We start from the raw sequence: 12453 nt of genomic DNA, 5'->3' as shown, positions 1-12453 counted from the left end.
AACAATAAAATAACTCAAAAGGGTTTTGCTTTCTGAAGGCATACAAGTACCTGATGACTTCAGAAATACCAAGAGAAATGTATATTTAAAGATGAGGCCGGGTTCAGTGTCTCACACCTGTAATTCCAACACTTTGGAGGATCCAGTCTCTGCAGAACATACTAACATGTTGATATTCATTTGTTCAAGCAACATTTATTGATGCTAACTCTGAACCAGGCCCTGTTCTTGGCACTGAGAATACAATGGGTAGAACATATGAATTATCCTGGAGCTTCTACATCAGTGGGGAGTTTTTCTGGAAAAAGGAAATAATGCTTCAGGAATGTGGTAGGAAAAATGCAGTGATATAAAAAGGAGAAAATTCTTACCCAGGCTCAGTAACTCATGCCTGTAATCCCAGCACCATGGGAGGCCAAGGCAGGAGGACCACCCAAGGTCAGGAGTTCGAGACCAGCCTGGCCAACATAGTGAAACGCCATATCTATTAAAAATACAAAAATTAGCCAGGCATGGTGGTGGGCACCTGTAATCCTAGCTACTGGGGAGGCTGAGGAAGGAGAATCGCTCCAACCTGGGAGGCAAAGTTTGCAGTGAGCAGAGATCAAGCCATTGCGCTCCAGCCTGAGTGGCAAGAGTGAAACTCCATCTCAAAAAAAAAAAGTGAGGAAAACTCTCCAGGGTGAAATTCAGCACAAGAAAATAGAATATTGATCTTTCCTGAAGGAAAGAATATGGTTCAAAGCCAGGTCATCATTTAGGCTAAGGAATTTATTCCCAGATACAAACAAATTTAGGGATTATATTAACCATGAGCCCTCCTTGAAAAGATAGCAAGAGCATTGGTCATAGTGGCTCAAGCTTGTAATCCTAGCACTTTGGGAGGCCGAGGCGGGTGGATCACCTGAGGTCAGGAGTTCGAGACCAGCTTGGCTAACACAGTGAAACCCCGTCTCTACTAAAAATACAAAAATTAGCTGGGCGTGGTGGCATGTACCTGTAATTCCAGCTACATGGGAGGCTGAGGCAGGAGAATCGCTTGAACCTGGAGGTGGAGGTTGCAGTGTGTCAAGACCATGCCATTGCACTCCAGTCTGAGAGACAAGAGTGAGAAACTCTGCCCCAAAGGAAAAAAAAAAAAATGACAGCAAGAGCCAGTCACCTAGTGGTGAAGCGAGAAGCTTAGGAAAAGGACTCAGTGAGCAATGGACATGTACTTTATAGAACTAAAACTACATAACTGGAGCAGTATGATTTCAGAAGATAATTACAAAAAAATAGAGATGGAGTCTTGCTATGTTGCCCAGGCTGATCTCAAACTCCTGGGCTTAAGCAATCCTCCTGCCCTGGCCTCCCAGAACACTGGGATTATAGGCGTGAGTCCAGAAGATAATTTTTATATTCAGCCTGTTCTCGTTATTTGTGTTAGTTATGTCCTATTAAGTGTCCTCAAACACTGAATTAGCAAATACTGAACCATTGCTCTTAGGGGAAGTACAAGGTTAGGTTTCTACAAGCCTCTGGTCACAATATTTTTGTCAGCGGATCAACACATAACTTTCTGTGTGTTTCTGTTTAAAGGCTTCTGATTTAATACATACTGTTGATTCATTAACATTGGACTTATGGCCAACAGCACTCTAACTCATGCTTGAATGAAGCTTACCTAACACATGTATTTTCTCTATAAGGCACATCATAGCCTTCTCCTGCTTAGAAACATTAGACAGCACTTCAGCATTATGCTTGGGCACCATTTTATTTATTTATTTATTTATTTTCCTCTGAAGTCCTTGTCCTTTACTGGGCAAGGGGTGAGAGAAGCAGACAGACCGGTTGGACATAGTAGATGGGTGTGTGAGGACAAAATGCTACCAGAAAGCCAGCCAATCCACACTCCCCTGAAGTGGATACTAATGCCCTTCAAACCCTGGGCATTGGTTTCATACACAGCCTCTTCCAGAGATAAAAGAAGGGGTTCTTGTACAGCTTCTTGTTACCCCCAAACATGGAGGCAAGTTCTGAGTTCCGGTTTTACTAGGACACTAACTCTAGTCATAAAGATCTCTGGAGTGATCACACATGGTAGAGTGGCAGGGTGAATATTTCAAAAGGATGAGTAGAACAGGAGTCTTGCCCAAGCCCTGTTATGTCAGTGTCTGTGTGTGGCCTCCCAGCCTAACCAGAAATTGACAGAGAGGCACGTATATGTTGAAAAGAGATATATATATATTTAGAATTAGGCAGCTGGACTCAGTTTAGATGATCCCAATTTTGTTGGCAACATCCAAAGCGTCGTAATCAGGAGCTAGTCGAACATATGCCTTTTTCTCTCCATCAGGCCAAATCAGGGTGTTGACCTTGGCCACATCCATGTCATAGAGCTTCTTCACAGCCTGTTTAATCTGGTGCTTGTTGGCTTTAACATCCACAATGAACACAAGTGTGTTGTTGTCTTCTATCTTCTTCATGGCAGACTCAGTGGTCAGCGGAAACTTGATGATAGCATAGTGGTCAAGCTTGTTTCTCCTGGGGGCGCTCTTCCGAGGATATTTGGGCTGCCTCCGGAGTCGCAGTGTCTTGGGCCGCCGGAAGGTGGGTGACGTGCGGATCTTCTTTTTTTTTGTGGCTGTGGACACCTTTCAACACTTTCTTGGCCTTTAAAGCCTTTGCTTTGGCTTCGGCTTTAGGAGGGGCAGGAGCTTCCTTCTTCGTTTTCGGCACCATCTTGTGAAAAGGGCTATTTATTATTTTTGAGGTGGAGTCTTGCTCTGTTGCCCAGGCTGGAGTGCAGTGGCATGATCTCAGCTCACTGCAACCTCTGCCTCCCAGGTTCAAGCAATTCTCCTGCCTCAGCCTCCCCAGTAGCTGGGATTACAGGAGTGCACCACCACACCTAGCTAATTTTTGTGTTTTTAGTAGAGACGGGGTTTCACCATGTTGCTCAGGCTGGTCTCGAACTCCTGAGCTCAAAGTGATCTGCCTGCCTTGGCCTCCCAAAGTGCTAGGATTACAGGCGTGAGACACCATGCCCAGCCCTAGATATATTATTTAGCTCTCCTTTATAAGTGAGAACATGCAGTATTTGTGTTTCTGCATCTGTGTTATTTCACTTAAGATAACGGCCTCCAGTTCTATTCTTATGTTGCTGCAAAAGACATGATTTCATCCTTTTTTATGAGTACATAGTATTCCATTGTATATATACATCATATTTTCTTTTTCCAATCATCTGTTGATAGATACTTAGGTTGATTCCACATCTTTGCTATTGTGAATAGTGCTGCAATAAACCTATGAGTGGACACCATTTTAAACAGTGAAATAACCAAGAAAAAGCACAGGAACTGGTTGGGCATGGTGGCTCACGCCTGTAATCCCAGCACTTTGGGAGGCTGAGATGGGTGGATCACCTGAGTTTAGGAGTTCGAGACCAGCCTGGCCAACATGGTGAAACCCTGTCTCTACTAAAAATACAAAAAGTAGCGGAGCGTGGTGCTGGCCACCTGTAATCCCAGCTACTCAGGAGGCTGAGGCAAGGAGAATCGCTTGAACCTGGGAGGTGGAGGTTGCAGTGAGCTGAGATCACGCCACTGTACTCCAGCCTGGGCGACAAGAGCAAAACTCCATCTCAAAAAAAAAAAAAAGAAAAAGAAAAAGAAAAAGAAAAAGAAAAAGAAAAAAGAAAAAGCATAGGAAGCAAAAAACGTGGCACTAAGTGACTGTCACCCAAGTGTCCGTGAAAAGGATACCTGTTTAGAGTATGAGAGCTGAAACAAATAAGAAGGCAGAGTGTTGCTCTCTCTGACCTCAGCTGAGATCATGCATGTCAGGCAACACAATTTTTTTGCCATTCTACACATGTCCATGAATGACTGAAAAGGTTCCTCAAGTATTGATTTTGGGGTGATGAATAAATTTTCACATAAGAAATCCACAAATATGGCCAGGCACGGTGGCTCACGCTTGTAATCCCAGCACTTTGGGAGGCTGAGGCAGGCAGATCACCTGAGGTCGGGAGTTCAAGACCAGCCTGGCCAACATGGCGAAAACCTCTCTCTACTGAAAATACAAAAATTAGCCAGGCGTGGTGGCGCACGTCTGTAATCCCAGCTATTCGGGAGGCTGAGGTGGGAGAATTGCTTGAACCCGAGAGGTGGAGGTTGCAGTGAGCCAAGATCACGACACTGCACTCTAGCCTAAGCAACAGAGTGAGAATCTGTCTAAAAAAAAAAAAAATAATAATAATAATAATAATAAATAAAACACCAAAACCAAAAAGAAATCCACAAATGTGGCTGGATGGGGTGGCTCACACCTATAATCCCACACTTTGGGAGGCTGGGGCAGGAGAATCATTTGAGCTCAGTGGTTCAAGACCAGCCTGAGCAACATGGCAAGACCTCATCTCTACCAAAATTCAAAAAAAAATAGTCGGGTGTGGTGGCACTTGCCTGTAGTCTCAGATACTTTCAGGGCTGAGGCAGGAGGATTGCTTGAGCCTAGGAAGTCAAGGCTGCAGTGAGCTGTGATCGTGCCACTGCACTCCAGCCTGTGTGACAGAGTGAGACCCTGTCTCAACAAACAAAAAAAAAAAAAAGAAGAAAGAAAGAGAGAGAGAGAGAAAGAAAGAAAAGAAAAGAAAGAAAAGAAAAAAGAAAGAAAAGAAAGAAAGAAAGAAAGAAAAAGAAAGAAAGATCCAGAAATAACGAGAATCAACTGTATTTGACAATGGGAAGAGAGTGCATGTTTCTAGGGGTGTATGTATGTATTCTGAAGGAAGGATCAAGGAGGATTTGAGAGGCAATATAGGTCTATTAACTTTCTCATTTTTCTTGGTAGGGAATGAGTTGATAGAACAGATACAGTAAATAGAACAGAAACTCTGTGACTGATACATCAATACACAGAGGCTTAAATATTTATTTTGAAACTATACAAGGAATCACCAGGTGAGCTAAAAATAATGTTATAACTAATAAAAATCAGAAGGTAGAAGTCCAGTTAGTGGAGAGAAGTATTAAGTGTGTTAATGTCCTCATCACATATCACAAATAATCATTAGATATTGTCTCAAGGTACTAACGCCAGGGCTAGAGTAGAGTCAGGAAAGAGCTATTCTGACAAAGATCAGCAGCAGAGCACACAGCAGAAGTGGGCAGCACACTCCGAGTTGGAAATCCAGTTTCCAGATGCCCAGAAATCCTTGCCAGGGGTTGCATGTTGGTGAATAATTAAGTGTGGATAGATGTATTTCAGTCTGGAACAGTTCTGCATGTAGTCTACTTCTGGCATACAGGTCACACATCTACATTCCATGAAAAATGATTTTAATTTTTTTTTTTTCTTTGAGAGGGAGCCTTGCTCTGTTGCCCAGGCTAGAATGCAGTGGTGAGATCTTGGCTCACTGCAACCTCCGCCTCCCAGGTTCAAACAATTCTCCTTTCTCAGTCTCCTGAGTCGCTGGGACTACAGGCACACACCACCATGCCTGGCTAATTTTTGTATTTTTAGTAGAGACAGGATTTCACTATGTTGGTCAGGCTGGTCTTAAACTCCTGACCTCAGGTGATCCACCCACCTCGGCCTCCCAAAGTGCTGGAATTACAGGAGTGAACCACCGGGCCCAGCCGTAAATATTTCATATAGAGTTATCAAGGTGTTTACCAGAAGAATTAAAACAAGCCATAAACTTCCCAATATGAGAAAGAATACATACATACAAAAGAACCCCCAAGAAAACAACAACAAAAAAGAAGACAATCCATAAAGCAAAAGATAGTGAACCTAGAAGTCGCTAACCCTGGAAAATATAGCATTGCAGAATTCAGTTCAGTTGTGTCCATGTGGGACCTCTGAGAAGATGGGGATGGATGTGCAAGAGATCTATTTCAGAGAGTGTGAAGGATAAAGGAGGAGGGAGTGGGAATAGGCAGAGGGAGGCTTCACACCATGATGCGGGCAGTTTGGCACCTGAGAATGGAGAGGAGAAAGGAAAAGTTGGGTAGGAAAAGCCTCAGACCCCAGCACAGTTCTAAGGATATTTCAGCCAGACTGATGGGGAGTCCTTGAGCCAAAGTTTCCAAGTAGAGAGTGCCACATGGAACAGGAATGACCTGCCTGGCCTGGCTCAGTGATGGGTGGGGAGCAGCATCGGGAGCCATGGCTTCATGGGCTATCGGCCAACTTAGCTGTGGTTCTTCCAGAAGTTTCTCTGAAAGGCAGGTCTTAGGCACTTCTGTGGGTACCACGCCAAGTATATTTTATGCCAGTACATGTAAAAGGATATATTCATTTATCTTTTTTAAAGGATCTGAGAGTGGGTCATAAAATAAAACCCAATTTGATCCTATATATAAGATCCATAAAATGGGGCCAGGTGTGGTGGCTCACGCCTGTAATCCCAGCACTTTGGGAGGCTGAGGTGGGTGGATCACCTGAAGTCAGGAGTTTGAGACCAGCCTGGCCAACACGGTGAAACCCCCATCTCTACTAAAAATACAAAAAAATAGCTGGGCATTGTCGTGGGCACCTATAATCCCAGCTACTTGAAAGGCTGAGGCAGAGAATTGCTTGAACCCAGGGGGCGGACGTTGCAGTGAGCCAAGATCGCGCCACTGCACTCCAGCCTGGGCAGCAGAGTGGAATTCTGTCTCAAAAAAAAAAAAAAAAAAAAAAAAAGGTCTGTAAAATAAAGGGATTCCGAAGGTAAAAAGGATAAAGATATAGTAGGCAAATGCTGATGAAAAGAGAGCCCAGTTATGATAAAAATATCATTTGAGGCTGGGCGTGGTGGCTCAAGTCTGTAAAACCAGCACTTTGGGAGGCTGAGGCGGGAGGATCACAAGGTCAAGAAATCGAGACCAGCCTGGCCAACATGGTGAAACCCTGTCTCTACTAAAAATACAAAAATTAGCTGGGCATGGTGGCGCACGCCTGTAGTCCCACCCACTCGGAAGACAGGCAGGGAAATCACTTGAACCCGGGAGGCGGAGGTTGCAGTGAGCCGAGATCACATCACTGCACTCCAGCCTGGCAACAGAGCAAGACTCTGTTTCAAAAAAAAAAAAAAAAATATATATATATATATATAAAATTTGGTGGAATTAAAGGTAAAAGGGGCAGATAAAATTAAAAAGGACCTAACACCTGAAACATTAAGTATAGGTAATAAAATCAAAAAACTACAAAAATAAAGCTTAATAGTTTGGGTAACTTGAATTTGCCCAACTGTAATGTTATTGTACTTTGATGTTATGTTTTTATTATTTAAAAAAAATCCCCCATTGTTGGCATTTAGATACTCATTTTTTTCAGAGGATGCAAGAGAAAGAAGAGTCCTGATTCCCAGACCAGACCAAGCTCCCTATTTAAGTTCTCATCTTACATTCTATCTCCTTTACATGGCACATATCACAGGTAGCAGTTTTATACTTATTTGTGTGTATTATTTCATTACTGACTGATTCTTCCTCTAAAATGCCACCTGACATAGAATCTAGGATAGAGTAGATTCTTTTGGAATGAATTGCACATGTTCTCTGAGGATGAGAGATAATATATGTAACGCTCTTATAATATTTAGTATTTAGGGGAACAAGGAAATCTATTTCACTCAATACTTATGATGGACTTCTCCGGGGGACAGTGCCATTACAAAAATAACTAAGACTTAAAAAAAATTATGTAGGGCTGGGCGTGGAGGCTCATGCTGTAATCCCAGCACTCTGGGAGGCTGAAGCAAGTGGATCGCTTGAGCCCCGGAGTTCAACACTAGCCTGGACAACATAGCGAAAGCCTGTCTCTACAAAAAATATAAAAATTAGCCAGGCATGGTGGTGTGCGCTTGTAGCCCCAGCTACTTGGGAGGTTGAGGTGGGAGGACTGCTTGAGCCCAGGAGGCAGAGGTTGCATGAGCCGACATCATGCCACTGCACTCCAGCCTGGGTGACAGAGCAAGACACTGTCTCAAAACGCAAAACAAAACACAAAACCAGGCAATTAAACAGTCCTCTTCTTGGGAAATGAATCTTTGTCTTCTCAAGTATGATCTCATTCAGATTAGTCTCCCCAGGATTCCTCTCTTGGGCAGATACATGGCAAGTGAAAGATGACATAATTTCCCCAGGCCACCTGGTGAGTCAGTTGCACACCCAGGAACAAAACCCAGCCTTACTGATAGCTAAGAAGGTGAGGCTCAGCCCTACCCCAAGACACTTCCTGATCAATAAGAAGATGACTAATTACACAGGCAACTCTTTGCTCTGGGTCTTTCTCTACAAACAACTAGGCAAGTCTGTGTTCCCAGGAGCATGCAACTTACAGGAAGAGGAAATGAAAGAGGCTAATGGATGGAGAAAATGTTTACATCACGAGCATGCCTCACTACACATGCTACTTGATGCAGTAGAGTAAAAGGAGGATTGCGCGCATTTGGGGTTCAACATTAACCACCTGTTTTCTAGGATGAGGGATTTCAAATTTCATTTTTTTTTTTGAGACGGAGTCTCGCTCTGCCGCCCAGGCTGGAGTGCAGTGGCCGGATCTCAGCTCACTGCAAGCTCCGCCTCCCGGGTTCACGCCATTCTCCTGCCTCAGCCTCCCGAGTAGCTGGGACTACAGGCATCCGCCACCTCGCCCGGCTAGTTTTTTGTATTTTTAGTAGAGACGGGGTTTCACCGTGTTCGCCAGGATGGTCTCGATCTCCTGACCTCGTGATCCGCCCGCCTCGGCCTCCCAAAGTGCTGGGATTACAGGCTTGAGCCACCGCGCCCGGCCTGGATTTCAAATTTCAAAGCCTCCTTAACTTTTTTTTTAAGAGATAGAGTCTCGATTATTTATCTACCTGATTTACCACAGTTTTGAGCACTAAACAGAGGATGCAGATAATTTTCAGATACCAAGAAAAATTATTTAAAATGGCAAGCTTGGCTGGGCACAATGGCTCACACCTGTAATCCCAACATTTTGGGAGGCTGAGGTGGGCAAATCACCTGGGTCAGGAGTTCAAGACCACCTTGGCCAACATGATGAAACCCTGTCTCTACTAAAAATACAAAAATTAGCTGGGCATGGTGGCAGGTGCCTCTAATTCCAGCTACTTGGGAGGCTGAGGCAGGAGAATCACTTGAATCCCGGAGATGGAGGTTGCAGTGAGCCGAGATTGCACCACTGCACTCCAGCCTGGGTGACAGAGCAAGACTCCGTATCAAATAAATAAATAAATAAAATGGGAAGCTTTTAGTCCTAGATAAGTCTCTTTAACTTCATGAAAGCAGAAATCCTACAGACGGTGTTTTCTGGGAACAAATTTCACTAATTGTGAAGTAACAATAAGAACCATCAATTTAAGTGTAAGCAACAAGTAACATCTAGTCACATGTAAATTTCCTTTAAGTTCATTTAATTTTTATTTATTTATTTATTTACACATTTATTTATTTGGGGGGTCAGTTTTGTGCTGATTCTATTATGAAACTTCACTCATTCCTGAGTACCAGAGCCTTTGCGAAAAGTTTCAATAAATGCATACATGAACAGACTCAGGTTATTAAAGATGGGCAGGGACCCCAAGACGAAGGCTACTCTGAGGCTTCAAATGAAGGAGAATAATTCCTGGATGTGCAAATGAAGATTCATTGAGAACAGGGACCCAGAGCAAATGCTTCCTGAATTCCTATTGGAGGAAGTCAGACAGATGTTTCCCAGGGCACTCTTGTCTTCTGTTGGCCCATTGCATGTTAACAGCCTTCCCTTTTTGCTCTTGGTCACCAAGAATGGCCATCAGTAGTGCCTTGCCTCTTCTGAGTATCTTACAGAAGATACTCATCATCTCCCACTTGGAGCTAGGGATAACTTGCTGTTCCACATGCTATTGAGTCCTCTACCATGTGCTGGGCACTATGAGGGATATACAAGTAATGAGTTGCCATTTCAAAGAGATTGCGTTCTAGCAGGATAGACACATATGTACATAGATACCTATAATGCATGCCTGAAAATGGGTTTCCATTGTGTCATCAATGAGGTGCATAAAGGGAGTTTTGGGAGTTCTGGGGTGAAGCACAGTACTTATGGCTGAGAGGGTCAGAGAAGGCTTCATTAAGGTGGCTTTTGGGTTAAACCTTGAAGGAGGATAGGATTTGGAAGAATGGTTTTCTTCTTCTTTTTCTTTTTTTTTTTTTTTGAGACGGAGTCTTGCTCTATCACCCAGGCTGGAGTGCAGTGGCATGATCTCGGCTCACTGCAAACTCTGCCTCTCGGGTTCAAGTGAATTCTCCTGCCTCAGCCTCCTGAGGCGCTGGGACTATGGGAGCTCGCCACCACACCCAGCTAATTTTTTGTATTTTTAGTAGAGACAGGGTTTCACCGTGTTAGCCAGGATGGTCTCGATCTCCTGACCTCGTGATCCACCCGCCTTGGCCTCCCAAAGTGCTGGGATTACAGGCGTGAGCCACCACACCCGGCGGGAAGAATGGTTTTCTGGTGAAGCAAGAGGTCACTGCATACAAGCTCTGGATCAAATATGATTTTGTTGGCCAGGCATGGTGGCTCATGCCTGTAATCCCAGAACCTTGGGAGGCCAAGGTGTACAGATCATCTGAGGTCAGGAGTTCGAGACCAGCCTGGCCAACATGGTGAAACCTCATCTCTTCTAAAAATACCAAAATTAGCCCAGCATTGTGGTGGGCGCCTGTAATCTCAGCTACTTGGGAGGCTGAGGCATGAGAATCACTTGAACCCGGAAGGTGGAGGTTGCAGTGAGCTGATATCATACCACTGCACTCGGGCCTGGGCAACAGAGTGAGACTCTGTCTCCAAAAAACAAAACAAAACAAAAACAAAAACAAGAAAAAAACAAGTATCATTTTGCAGCCAGATGCAGTGGGCTCAGGCCTGTAATCCTACCACTTTAGGAGGCTGCGGTGAGTGGATCACTTGAGGCTGAAAGAGTTTGAGACCAGCCTGGCCAACATGGTGAAACCCTGTCTCTATAAAAAAATACAAAAAGTAGCCGGGCATGATGGCGTGTGCCTGTAGTCCCAGCTACTCAGGGAGGCTGAGGTGGGAGAACTGCTTGAGCCTGGGAGGTGGAGGTTATAGTGAGCTGATATTGCGCCACTGCACTCCAGCCTGGGTGAGAGTGAGACCCTGTCTCAAAATGTGTATATATGATTTTGCAACTTAATTCAACTGGATCCAGCCCTTAACCAGGTCCTATCAGGAACATAAGAACAACTCCTATAAATATAGAACAACACTCTTGCTTGATACTCAACTAAGGAAAGACCTGTCATGATGCCATCTCATTTTTATTTTCAGACACAGAAGAAACATGTCCTTCATTCACCAGGCTGAGCTTTCACAGTGCAGTGGTCGGTACGGGACTAAACGTGAGGCTGATGCTCTACACGAGGAGAAACCTGACCTGTGCACAAACCGTCAACTCCTCAGCTTTTGGGAACTTGAATGTGACCAAGAAAACCACCTTCATCGTCCATGGATTCAGGCCAACAGGCTCCCCTCCTGTTTGGATGGAGGACTTAGTAAAGGGTTTGCTCTCTGTTGAAGATATGAACGTAGTTGTTGTTGATTGGAATCGAGGAGCTACAACTTTAATATACAACCATGCCTCTAGTAAGACCAGGAAAGTAGCCATGGTCTTGAAGGAATTTATTGACCAGATATTGGTAAGAGAATTCTTGTAGATGATTCAGAGCTATGTTGAAACTGGCCCATTATCTGAGGGCTTAAAGCCAAGAGATAGCTACAGTGAGCAGGAGGCCTATTTTGCAACATTTTGCAAATGTGAATAAGCCCCAGGGAAGGTGGGATGAGGGGCTGTGCAAAAGGCCCATAGGTGTTTGTTAGGCTGTGCACTGCACAGGGCACCCATGTAAGGGAGCACCCTTGTCATTGTGACATTGTAGATTTATATATTTGTTATGATAAATTTCCAGCAGATGATGACAAAGTGTCTTGAGGAAGGGACATTTTTTTCTTGCTCACAGTAAAGGTGTCTTACAGGTAGGAAAGGTTCTGTCTAGGAGTTCTTGGTTTAAATGCCTAAAGCTTCCTCAACTTCTTCTTTTTTTTTTTTTTTAAGACAGAATCTCTCTCTGTCGCCAGGCTGGAGTGCAGTGGTGCTTGGCTCGCTGCAACCTCTGCCTATGGGGTTCAAGTGATTCTCCTGCCTCAGACCCCCAAGTAGCTGGGACTATAGGTACACGCCAACATGCCCAGCTAATTTTTGTATTTTCAGTAGAGATGGGGTTTCACCATGTTGGTCAGGCTGGTCTTGATCTCCTGACCTCGTGATCCGCCCATCTTGGCCTTCCAAAATGCTGGGATTACAGGCGTGAGCCACCACGCCCAGCTAATTTTGTATTTTTAGTAAAGACATGGTTTCTCCCTGTTGGTCAGGCTGGTCTCAAACTCCCGACCTCAGGTGAT

At 44.3% G+C, this 12453-nt stretch overlaps 1 protein-coding gene and 1 pseudogene across 3 annotated transcripts in view; one reads left to right on the top strand and one right to left on the bottom strand.

Moving 5' to 3' along the window:
- LIPH (lipase H) overlaps positions 1–12453 on the top strand; it is a 57209-nt gene that overhangs the window by 9341 nt on the left and 35415 nt on the right. For both annotated transcript variants that reach the window (XM_033211946.1, XM_033211945.1), the window contains exon 2: positions 11323–11690. In XM_033211946.1, coding sequence (XP_033067837.1) covers positions 11323–11690 — 368 coding nt within the window. The remainder of the gene's footprint in view (positions 1–11322; positions 11691–12453) is intronic.
- Positions 2208–2727, bottom strand: LOC117083845 (annotated as a pseudogene). The gene has a single exon (XR_004437228.1). The product of XR_004437228.1 is annotated as a 60S ribosomal protein L23a-like (transcript).

This window comes from Trachypithecus francoisi, unplaced genomic scaffold, assembly GCF_009764315.1.
Source record: "Trachypithecus francoisi isolate TF-2019V2 unplaced genomic scaffold, Tfra_2.0 Lachesis_group0, whole genome shotgun sequence".
NCBI lineage: Eukaryota > Metazoa > Chordata > Mammalia > Primates > Cercopithecidae > Trachypithecus > Trachypithecus francoisi.
Note: the sequence above shows the minus strand (reverse complement) of the source record. Positions and strands in the feature narration are given on the sequence as shown.